Source organism: Penaeus vannamei, chromosome 1, assembly GCF_042767895.1.
Source record: "Penaeus vannamei isolate JL-2024 chromosome 1, ASM4276789v1, whole genome shotgun sequence".
NCBI classification, from domain to species: domain Eukaryota; kingdom Metazoa; phylum Arthropoda; class Malacostraca; order Decapoda; family Penaeidae; genus Penaeus; species Penaeus vannamei.
This window is the reverse complement of record NC_091549.1, coordinates 14,578,557-14,591,056: the sequence shown is the minus strand read 5'-3', so window position 1 is coordinate 14,591,056 and position 12,500 is coordinate 14,578,557. Positions and strand designations below refer to the sequence as shown.

Here is a 12,500-nt window from a genome sequence, read left to right as displayed (position 1 = left end):
TATATTATTATTATTATCATATTTTTTATTCCTATTGTTTATTTTTATTCTTACTATTATCATCACTATCATTTATTATCATTATTATTACTATTATTCTCCTTTTCATTATTATCATTATCATCATCATTATCACTTTCATCACTCATCATCATTACCATTATTATTAACATGATTATTTATATCATTATCAATATAATTAGCATTATCATTATTCCTGTTGTTATGATCATAAACATGATTTTTATTATTGTTATTGCAAGCATTATCATTATCATTGTTGTTACTAACATCATTGTTGTTATTATTTTCATCACTATTGTTATTATCATTATTATCACCTTTTGTATTATCCTCATTGTTATTACTATCATTAACATTATCATCATCATTATCATTAATATCATCATCATTATAATTGTCAGTATCAGTATAGATATAATTATTATCATCATTAAATATATCATAACTAGTATCATCATCATTAAGCATGAGTATTATAGTCGACCTAGTTATATTCCTGTGCAATAATAACAATAGTGATTTTGTTATATTTATTAACATCATTCGTACAAGAATATGGTTATTACTCATACCATTACTATGATCATTAACATTGTTATTTTCGTCTTTATTAGTACCAATATTATTATTATTACTGTCGGTATTATTGTTATTATCAATGTTGTTTATGCTACCAGTTTCTATTCCTTTTGTCTTTGTTCTTACTGCAATTTTGAATATTCCGTATTACTATCATGGTTGTCATTGTTATTAAAATCGTGATCATCACATATCATGAAAAGTGAAATGTTATTATAGTCATTATCATTTGTACCATTTCGTTCATATTTGACAATGTTATTCTTGTAACTTTTCCTCCGTAAAATGCGTTCTACAAACACCTAACCTAAGTGTTGGTATGTGGTGTGTTCACAGCTCAGAGAGATATATCTTTTATAATACATGATCTGACTCATGCTTTGAGACCTCATTCTATGTGATTTTGATTCTTCCTAAAAAAAAAATAAATAAATAAAAAAAAAATCATACTCGTCGTCAATGGTTTTAAATGTCCTCTTCGTGATGTATGCTTAATCAGCCATGAACCTGTATGTTTAGCTTGCATGTCCCATCATCAAGACGTTTTAATGTATCCCTTCATTTCTGCGTCATCTTACGAGAAAGGCTGAAACCATTCTATTCACTATTCCGTATTGATTCAGGAGTTATATGGCGCTGAGCTGGCCGAGACTCAGGCCCCAAGGCTTCGCGTTGTGAGCTCTCAAACCTCCCTACTGCCTTCTTGTTTCATTCAGCGTGCATTGCTGCGTCAATTTTTCGTTTTTTGAGCTATATTTATTCAAGAACTTCTAACACCCCACCTACTGTTAGCATATAAGAATCTCCGTTGGTTAGGAATAACATCCCAACATCGAGAATCTATTGATCAACACCGGTTCCTCTACCCCCTGATGATGCTACAGAAAACGGAGGTTCGACCAATGAAAACCCGGCAATCCTCCTCCAGAAGGTATCGATTGGCCGCCTCTGGCTCCCCGAGGAAGGCCCGAACTCAGCCCAGTGTCCGCCCCTAGATGGCTCTCGCAGTCCATCGTAAACATTGCCTCACACCAAAGTCAAACTACATGATGGGCTCTTGAGGCACGTGCAGCAACGCCTCGCTAAACACCCCTGGCGCCGTTCCTCTCCGTCGGCCAGGGATCAGACGGGCCTCGAACGGCCGCCAAGATGAATTTGAGAAGGCCTCGTCTTGCTGCTTAAAGGTGAGTCTTACCTGGCCTGTCCAGGTGCTTTGATATGATATCTGGGGTTTCATGCAAACAATGCTTTCTCTGCTTTCTCTCCTGCTCGTGACAAACCCTTTGGGGCTAAGGATGCTGCACAGATTTACTCAGGAATGTAGACAAAAGTGAGTGGTTGAACCTTTGTTCAAGTTCAAATTCATTGTTGACTCAGAATCTGTAAGTCTTCCGTTTGTCAGCGGTTCGTAACGCCACGGCAATAAATTCGTCAGCAGAAGCGTGGTGTGAGAGGAAATGAACGCCTCGGTGATCAGCGATCTGCAGACCGCCATTGTGAACACAGATCCAGCGGGCGTGAGGCGACTCTTGGACCACCATGGCCACGCTATCAAGGACCGCCCGTCCTGCGATAAGGTGGGCGTTTAGGGCGGCCAAAAGTGCCGTTAAGAACCGGAATATTAACGGTGTCACCCTCCATTTCACTGCATTTGTTTACCATTGTTTGTTGTGGTGTTATTCGAATCAAAATAGTTTTTCTCTAGTATTACCTCCTTGGAAACCATGTCATTGATTTTGCAAAGTGAATAATACAAGCTTCAATATATTACAATTTCCATCGAGACACAAGAAACAGAGAGAAGTAAGTCTAAAGGTACATTTTGCCCCATTTGTAGGACGGCTGGTCTCCCCTACACGTGCTCGCCAAATCGGGTGACGACTTTATGAACTGCGAGTGTATGAAAGAAAACGTGGTCGACGCAGACGGTTCGAAGGGGAGACTCATCAGTTCGCCGAGCTGCGACGTGAGAGCGCCGTTGCAAAGCGAACATACATTGGCAACCTATAATTCCGTGATATACAATACAAGACAAAATGCTCTGCAAACTACAGATAACGGGAGAGCACCCACCCACCCGCCTTGGTCGTGGGCGTGGGCGTGCGACCCATCCCTCGAGAGGCACCATCGCGCCCGCATGGCCATCGTGTACATGTTATGCGATGCGGGCGTGGATGTGAATGGGCGGGACGCTTCTGGCCTCACGCCTCTCCATTATGCTGCCAGGAGAGGTTCGTCATTTATCTCACTTTGTAATATTATCATTCATATATCAAATTACATATACATTTACACAGTTAGTTATGTATTATATCTGTTTAATTATGCATTTAGTAATGAGTAGTTTCCTGACTTCCTCATTAACGTTGTATCATTTTCGCTTTTAGTTTTCAAAGACTATTTTTTATCTTCGAGTCTATAGTAAACGCGCTTTACATCTGATCGGAATAAAAACAAATATCAATTTCCTCCATACAATTAACATATATTTCCTCATCCGAAGGGTTGATTTACTTGATATGATAAGGCACAATTTGAGTTGCCTTTTATGATTATCGTTGTTTCCTTAACCCTCAAATTCGTCATTTTTTAAAGATTGTTCCCATAGGTCAGCGATATTTGCTATTTATTTACTAACTTGTTACTTTCAAGTAGCAATTATATTAGGAACAGTTTTTAAATATTAGAAAGTTAGTCGCGTCTTCTCAATGATGTAGTTGTTTCTCCCTCTAATTTTGTACAGCATATATATCTTGAGTAAATTTCTGTTGTATACTTCAAAAATCAACAATGTTTTTTTTTATTAACATTATTTCCTAGATTACTTGCTAGATTATAATTCTAGGCGCGAAACTATTTCATAATCTAACGTACTAGCAAGATACCCGGATTAATCTACTTATTGATTAAACTGTTCACTAATTTAATCCTAAAGTCAGCGTTCGTCTCTTTAGGTGATTATTAGTTCATCTCTCAAAGTCATCATTTGCTCATCTTTATTTGGTCCTTGTTCAGTTCCCAAAGCCGGTTCTCATTCGCTAATTATACTCTTTATTACTTTATTTACTCTTTATTAGTTTAATTCCAAAATCAGCGAGTCAGCTTCATCTGTTTCCTCGTTGAACATATTTTTAAAAGTTATTTACGATTCTAATTTAAAATTCGGCACTAATTCCCATTTTCATTATTAGTCTTAATACCTCATTTCCTCATCCCAAACAAGCACTAATCCCTGATATTTTTTTAGTTACAAATCTCTTCCTTATTTACTAATTTATTCGAGGAATCAATGCCTCCCCCCCACACACACACAAATCAGGACTCACACCCCCCCTCTTACTACCATCCCAGGAGACCAGTTCAATCTTCATTTCCTAATCTGTTCAGTTATCCAAAAGACGCCATTCATTCCCAATCTCTTTACTAATCCATCCCTCACTTCCTAATCTATTCGCTAAATCCCCCCCCCCACCAATCACCACTTATTCCCAATCCTTTTATTATCCCACCACCATACTTCCCTAATCTATTCGCCAAATTGATTATTAAAAAAATCACCACTTAGTCCCATCTCATATCCTAATCCAACCCTCGTTTCCTAACGTATTCGCCAAATCAGTTATCCAAAAAAAAATCACCTCACATTCCAATCTCGCTTCCTTATCCATTCGCCACACCAATCATCTAAAAAATAATAATAAAATAAAAAATAAAATTATAAAAACAGCACTGATTTCTCACCCCCCTCTCCCCTTCTCTCCCCCTCTACCCCCACCCCCAGGAGACGCGGCTGTGTGCGACGTGCTGCTGCAGTGTGGCGCTGACCTCTATGCCGCCCACGATGGACTCGCTCTCTGGGATGAAGTGGAGTTGATGGCACAGGCGGAGGTCAAGGAGAAGAGGCTGAACCAGGTCAAGAGGGGTTAGGATCCGGTGGAGGGAGGGGTGAAAGGAGGAGAGGAGGGGGGGAGGGCTTAATGAGAGGAGGAGGGAAGTGGGGAGGGGGTGAAGGGGTGTGAGGAGGGAAGGGGTTGAGGGGGGAGGGAGGGGGTGAAGGGGCCTGAGGAGGGGAGGGGTTGAGGAGGGAGTTTAGTGTTTCATTTTGCATTTATATTGAATATTTGAAGATGAGTGCCATTAACTGCCATGATGATATTAATCGTGATGATGATGACCTTTCTGATAACGAATGTGTTCATATTAATGGTAACAACAAAACCAAGTTTTAAAGTAATATGTATCAACAAATTATCATTAAAAATCCGTATATAATTGTATATATATATATATATATATATATATATATATATATATATATATGTGTGTGTGTGTGTGTGTGTGTGTGTGTGTGTGTTTGTGTGTGTGTGTGTGTGTGTGTGTGTGTGTGTGTATAGGTATACACGATGGTTGACTCATGAATAAGGTCCAGATAGAATGACAAAAAAAATCGGAAATCATGATATGAACTGCCGAAAGCATGTTCAAACACATTTATTTATCTAATAATAGTGACTAAGTGAAGTTGCAGACATTTATCTATCAAGAACACACATATATGTATTATAAGTGTGTGCGTGTCCGTGTGTGTGTGCGCGCGCATATGTATGTATGTGTACGAGTGTGTATGTGTATGTATGTGTGTGTGTGTGTGTGCGTGTATGTATCTATGTGCGTGCGTGCGTGTGCATGAGAGGGAGCAAGGGCGCGGAGGAGCGCGACCAGAGCCCCCCTCCCCCCCGCAGATCAACCACAACGGCCAGCCCGCAGAGGCCGAGAGCCCCGCCGCCGACCCCCGCGAGGACGACTACGAGCAGGAGGGCGACCCCTACGAGCACGACCCCAACTTCGCCGCTTCCGTCCACGACCCCCTCGACTACCCCTCGAGCGGTAGTTCCGACGCGCTGGAGGACGACCCGCGACGCCCTCCGCTGGGTCCTGCAGGGGCGGTGTGGAGGGTCTTCCGCTTCTACTGGCCGGGGCTGTGGCGCGCCGTGGCCTCGCAGGACATCAGCAAGGTGGGTGCAGGCGCCCGTGGGGGGGGGTCTCTTTTTCATTGCTTTCATCATCTTTATCATCATCATAACCATCGTCACCGTTATCATCACAAACATCATCATTATTATCATCATTATCATCACAGACATCATAACCATCATTATCATCACAAACATCATAACCATCATCATTATCATCATAGCCATCATCATCATAACCATCATCATTATCATCATAACCATCATCATCATCATAACCATCATCATAACAATCATCATCATCACCATAGCCATCATCATCACCATTATCATCATCATCATCACTACCATAATCATCATCATCATTAATTCACATCCTGTTACCGTTTGGCAGTGTCACACTATTAACTGATTAGATCTCCATATACACATCCACGTACACACATACATGAACACGTATCCAAACAGTACATACATAGATAAATAGGCACATACTGCTTCCTTCAAATAAATTGTTTGCCCTGTAATCAAAAACCCTTTTATACATTATTAATTAGCCCATTACCTTTCCCACTCCGCGAAGGAAAACACAGACTGGCAGTTATAACGCAAGTTATCACGTTTACAACACTGAGAGTTCCTTCATTTATAACACAAGTTATCACGTTTACAACACTGAGAGTTCCTTCAGTTATAACACGTTATCACGTTTACATCACTGAGAGTTCCTTCAGTTACAACACAAGTCATCACATTTACAACACTGAGAGTTCCTTCAGTTACAACACAAGTCATCACATTTACAACACTGAGAGTTCCTTCAGTTACAACACAAGTCATCACATTTACAACACTGAGAGTTCCTTCAGTTACAACACAAATTATCACATTTACAACACTGAGAGTTCCATTAGTTACAAGTTATCACATTTACAACACTGAGACTTCCTTCAGTTACAACACAAGTTATCACGTTTACAACACTGAGACTTCCTTCAGTTACAAGCTATCACATTTACAACACTGAGCCTTCCTTCAGTTACAACATAAGTTATCACATTTACAACACTGAGAGTTCCTTCATTTACAACACAAGTTATCACATTTACAACACTGAGACTTCCTTCACTTACAACACAAGTTATCACATTTACAACATTGAGAGTTCCTTCAGTTACAAGTTATCACATTTACAACACTGAGAGTTCCTTCAGTTACAACACAAGTTATCACATTTACAACACTGAGAATTCCTTCAGCTACAACACGCTATCACATTAACAACCCTGAGACTTCCTTCCCGGCCGTCGTCAGGTTCGTCAGCTGATCAACTCGTGGTGCCGCGTTGACCTGACCCGAGGCGGCCTGTCCTTGAGGGAGCTCGCGGTGGGCACGGGAAACGAGGCCATCATATCCCTGCTCCTCAGCATCCACCCCTCTATGGTGAGGATCCTTCGGTTTGGTAGTAGTAAGGGAGAGAGAGAGGGGGGGAGGGGGGGTGAATCCTGAGTTGGGGGGGGAGGGGGGCATTGATTTCTCGAATAGATTAGTAAATGAGGGGTGCAAAAAAAAAAAATGGGGGGGTTATTTCATTTTGGTAGTAGTAAGAGAGAGAGGGCGGGGAGAGGGGGTGAATCCTGAGTTTTGGGGGGAGGGGGGCATTGATTTCTCGAATAGACTAGTAAATGAGGAAGATATTTGCAAAAAAAAAAGATTGGGTGGGTAATTTAGCGAATAGATTAGGAAGTGGGGGATGGATTAGTAGAAAGATTGGGAATGAATGGTACCTTCTGGATAATTGACTTAATGAACAGATTAGGAAATGAAGATTGGACTGGTCTCCTGGGGTGGTAGTAAGAGAGAGAGAGAGAGGGGGGGGGTGAATCCTGATTTGGGGGGCATTGATTCCTCGAATAGATTAGTAAGTGAGGAAGAGATTTGTAAAGAAAAAATATCAGGGATTGGTGCTTGTTTGGGGGAACTGATCTCGCGAAGGGATGAGGAAATGAGGTACTAAGACTAATAATGAAATTAGGAATTAGTGCCGAATTTTAAATCAGATTCGTTAACAAGTTTTTAAAAATATGTTCAACGAGGAAACAGATGAAAGTGACTCGCTGATTTTGGAATTAAACTAATAAAGAGCCAATTGCGAATTCGAAGGCCGATTTTTATTCATTTATTTCCTTGCGTACGACAGGCTGGAGGACTGGGAAGTTATTATGTACTGTAGATCAGAACATTGTATATGTATGATATATGGTAGATTGCAGAATATTGCCCATTGCATGTGTATATGACCGACTTCAGAACTATATCTTTCACATTATATATTGTAAACTGCAGAAGTAAACCCATTATATGGATATATAAATGACAAATACTATTTTTTTTTACATTATATGTGGTAGACTGCAGACTTAATCCCATTAATAAACACATTGTATATTATATATATATATATATATATATATATATATATATATATATATATATATATATATATATGTATATATATATATATATATATATATATATATATATATATGTATGATATATGGTAGATTGCAGAATATTGCCCATTGCATGTGTATATGACCGACTTCAGAACTATATCTTTCACATTATATATTGTAAACTGCAGAAGTAAACCCATTATATGGATATATAAATGACAAATACTATTTTTTTTTACATTATATGTGGTAGACTGCAGACTTAATCCCATTAATAAACACATTGTATATTATATATATATATATATATATATATATATATATATATATATATATATATGTATATATATATATATATATATATATACATATATATATATATATATATATATATATATATGTATATATATATATATATATATATATATATATATATATGTGTGTGTGTGTGTGTGTGTGTGTGTGTGTGTGTGTGTGTGTGTGTGTGTGTGTGTGTGTGTGTGTGTGTGTGTACACGTATGTATATATATAATTATATATGACAGACCACAATACTACATACTTTACATTAAATGAGGTAGACTGCAGAACCATATCACTGAGACATATATATGATGACCGTGCATACTTCTACTCATGAAAACCTCTTGCCACTCAGTGTCTGGTGCACCACGCCCTCGCTGGGGACATGGAGGCGGTGCGCGAACTGCTAGATTCTCCTGCCAGGAAGAAAATCAACATTGACATCCGGAAGCTGAGCGAGCGCGGCGCCCCCCTGCTCTTCTTCCTCATCCGGGGGGGACAGCATCGCCTCATCCACCTCCTCCGCTCTCACGGCGCTTCCCTCTACACCCACATTCTGGACGACTCGATGGTACTGCTCTTGGGCATGGGAGGTTTTGTTGTATTGGGGTGTAGGCTGTGTGTGTGTGTGTGCGTGTGTACGTGTGTGTTTGTGTGCGTGTGCGTGTGCATGTGTGTGTGTGTGTGTGTGTGTGTGTGTGTGTGTGTCCGGCCGTGCGCCTTGCTTGGTTTAGTGCCATGCGTTTATGCTGTAGGAAAGGTTTACGGTGTTGTGAGGGGGACATAACTAAGAGACATATTGAGATAAGAATATATGAAATAACCCTTTTATATACTCAGTACCCTTTCTTTACACAAATTCAATTCCTTCAGTTTCTTTCCCAACTACCCCTTTGCAGGTAGATGTACCAGTAGTCTTCACAGCCTTAGAACCTTGGATGGACCCCGAGGTCATCAAGAGCCTCCTTCCAGATGCGACCTCAAGGGAAGCCCGCCTTCTGGAGAGGGTCTGGAACCGGGGCAAGAACGTGCTACGCGTAGCGGTGGAAAACGGTGTCCATAAGGATGCTATTGAGGCCATACTCAAAGTCGGTGAGTTAGTCTTAGATCCTTGCAAATACTATATTTGCTTTGGGGCGAGGAACCCAAGTTCAATGTAAAGTATTGGATCTATGATTGTGCATATTGTAATACGAAATGCAAAATACTTCTTCTTGAATATTATTTCATAATGAAAACCCCATCTTATATGAATGAATGACAAAGTCGTTCTTATATCATGGGATGCAAGTCTCTCTTCTGAAGAAACCAAGTTCTACTAATAAACGTTGCAGGCGGCCCCGCCCTTCTCTGCGAGCGTGACCCCGAGGGCTTAACGGTCGTAGACGTGGCACTCCAGAACGGTCGCCAGGATCTCGTGGCTCTCATGGACACCTTCGTGGCCCTGTGGCTCACCCGACCTGACCTGTACCCCAAACGGCGCGATCTCCTTGCTCTCAGAGGTTTCGATCGCCTGGAGGTGGTGGCAGACGCCCACGAGAGTCTGGCTCAGGACGTCGGGCTTTTCTTGCAGGAGTACAGGAGGTGCCAGGTACTTGAGCAAACTTATAGGTGATTTTTTTCAAGTTTTTGTCCAAGAGATTCACAGTAATACCTGATTGTTTACGGTAGGAGTTGTCATGCAAGTGGTTCTGCAGGTCTTTCTTGTGGATGTAGATTGAATAGTACTCGAGAGAATTGTTCAACGCTTTCGATTGTGAATAGATGACCTTGGGATGTATTTTACTTAAAAAGGAAGTTACAATCATACGTTAAAATCAGTCTTCTGGAAATAAGGGATTCTTAATCACCAACGTTTATTAAAATCAAGGGAAACCAGGAGATACTTTGTCATCTGATCCAGAACTCGACATTCGAATATTTTCTACCATCGTATCAACACGGTAGTTTTTTCCCATTCAACAGTAAAACATATGATATGCAGATCCTCTATGCGATTAACAAACTCCTTATTTACAGGGCGTTCTGCAGCAGATGTTCCGGGCAGTGGAAGACGGCGAGACGGCAAAGGTGCAGCAATTACTGTACTTCGAGAGTGACATCTTTCACCTAGTCGACCTCCTTTGGCAAGGGAGACTCGCCGTAAGTACGATTATCTTGGGGAAAAAGCGGAGGAGAAGGAGAGAGACAGAGAGAGAGAGAGAGCGGGAGAGTTAGAAGAAAGGTGAAAAGGGGAGGGGAGAGATGCATAGGCAAAAAATTACGATAGACGAGTTTCATTTTACAGAAAATATTTAGACCGTTTCTTTTCATACAAAGCCGAGGTTTGTAGTTCCACGCAACCTTTCAGGGGGATGGAATGCCTCTCCTTCACTGGGCTGTCCTGCACGGCCGAGAGCAGATCGTGAACCTCATCCTGCGCGCCCCGATGGACCATCCTGCAGCCCACGACAACCACGTCACGCCCAGGTTGCTGCCACGGCATTAGTAACTAGGCGATCCCTTTGAGAAAGAGATTTGATCCAGTGAAATACTTTATTCGTATTTTGTTTCTTTAAGCTTGCAAATTGCACTGCTTCTTGGTTCTGCCACACCTTGACGATTTTTAGAGCTCTAAATCCAATATCATTAAGGAAAACAAACCTAAAATCGTTCTTAGACAAGAGAAAGTACCTTATATATACGTTTCCTTTCAATCTACGTCTTATTTCGACGTCTTTGACTTCAAGGTTTTGCCCCGACGATGTGCGAGACCAGTGGAGACGGACGCCCCTGCACTACGCCTCAGGACTCCTCGACGACACCGCTATCAAGGCCTCCCTACTGGACCTTGGCTCCTCGGAACACTCGCTGGACATGGTGCGTTCGCCTTATCTTCCCCTCGATAACATGGCGATGGGTCAAGGGAACAAAGTTTTTTTTTTTTAACTAGAAGACATGTTAACTCTTATTTCTCATCATGTGATTTTTTTTGGGTTGTATTCTAATGATTAAAGTTTTATATGTTTCGTGCGCTTAACATCTTAGAAATTGTAATTGTTATGATCCTGTTTAGTGATGCATTCAGATAATGAACAAATATACTTGAATATTCGCATTGTAGCATTATTTTCAAAGTTTCATTTATATATTTGAAAACAAAAGTGCTGATACAGTATGTGATTTTCTGATCGACTTAAGTAAATAAATGTTAGCTAATATACTGGCAATCTGCATAAACCATTTATTATACTGGAACGTTTAAAGCAAATTATAATCTATTTTTAAGTCTCTGTTCGTGGCTTGGTAGATGATTAAGTAAAAAAAATATCCCTAAAGTCGAAAAAACGGCAAAATCTAGCGAAATGCAGCCTTTAGAGAGAATAGTCGAAAACCCCCGATACTAAACTGACTCCTTCCCACGACAGGAGGGTCGGGAACCTCTAGATTTCCGGGACGCTCGTGGGAGCCCCGCCCTCGGAAGTCTGCTGGAGAACATCAAGAATAAGGTAGGAAGATTCCGCAAAATTCTTCAGTGCAAGAGTTTCTCTGTGATTCTTTCCGGTGATCCTTTTCGACAAGGACTCGGTTGAAGAGTTCGATTCGATCCTTGCCAGGTTTTATGTTTGTTCGTCAGTGCGTTAGGGCATTATTCCGTCATTTTATTTGTTCAGCGCATGTTGAACAGTACTTCATAATTCCGTCTTTTGAGTTTAACAGGCCTCTTTATGATTTTGTTAGAGAAATGTAAGAGGTAATGTGAAGGCATTCAGATGCACTCAGAAAGATGGGAAATATATTTTTCAAACATATCAAGAATGACAGGAAATATTGCTTTCCATTTTGTGAACATATTTTCTTTGGATAGTATTTATGAGAGGCAGAGAAGCAAGGCTGGCGTCAACAATGTATGGGATATGTTCACAAAATCGGTCAGGATGTTCACATATAACACGTGTAATAGCAGGTAACAGGAAATAAGATCATGCATTTATCTTATGAGTAGCATCTGTTTGACCTGCGTCTTTCACTGAAGGTTATAATCTTAGCGAGTGCGTATGGCTTGCAGATCCACACGCCCCCTGACCTGGACCCGTGGGACCCGGACGTCCTCAGGTCTCACCTGGAGAACCAGAGGAGAGAGCGCTTCCACCATCACCAGAGCCAGCACCCTCACCACCACCAC

General features: G+C 40.8%; 1 protein-coding gene across 2 annotated transcripts in view; it reads left to right on the top strand.

The window, feature by feature from the left end:
- Positions 1-1,576: 1,576 nt before the first annotated feature.
- LOC113804978 (uncharacterized) overlaps positions 1,577-12,500 on the top strand; it is a 13,138-nt gene continuing 2,214 nt past the window's right edge. The window contains exons 1-14 of one of the 2 annotated variants that reach the window (XM_070117181.1): positions 1,577-1,787; positions 2,042-2,180; positions 2,441-2,834; positions 4,385-4,515; positions 5,346-5,618; positions 6,891-7,019; positions 8,691-8,906; positions 9,235-9,427; positions 9,670-9,926; positions 10,355-10,477; positions 10,686-10,804; positions 11,065-11,194; positions 11,743-11,823; positions 12,384-12,500. The exon at positions 12,384-12,500 is cut by the window's right edge and continues 2,214 nt beyond it. In XM_070117181.1, the coding sequence (XP_069973282.1) occupies positions 2,061-2,180; positions 2,441-2,834; positions 4,385-4,515; positions 5,346-5,618; positions 6,891-7,019; positions 8,691-8,906; positions 9,235-9,427; positions 9,670-9,926; positions 10,355-10,477; positions 10,686-10,804; positions 11,065-11,194; positions 11,743-11,823; positions 12,384-12,500 (2,283 nt within the window). In that variant the 5' untranslated portion in view covers positions 1,577-1,787; positions 2,042-2,060. Of the gene's footprint in view, positions 1,788-2,038; positions 2,181-2,440; positions 2,835-4,384; positions 4,516-5,345; positions 5,619-6,890; positions 7,020-8,690; positions 8,907-9,234; positions 9,428-9,669; positions 9,927-10,354; positions 10,478-10,685; positions 10,805-11,064; positions 11,195-11,742; positions 11,824-12,383 lie in introns of both variants that reach the window. The other variant, XM_070117118.1, reaches the window with a different exon arrangement.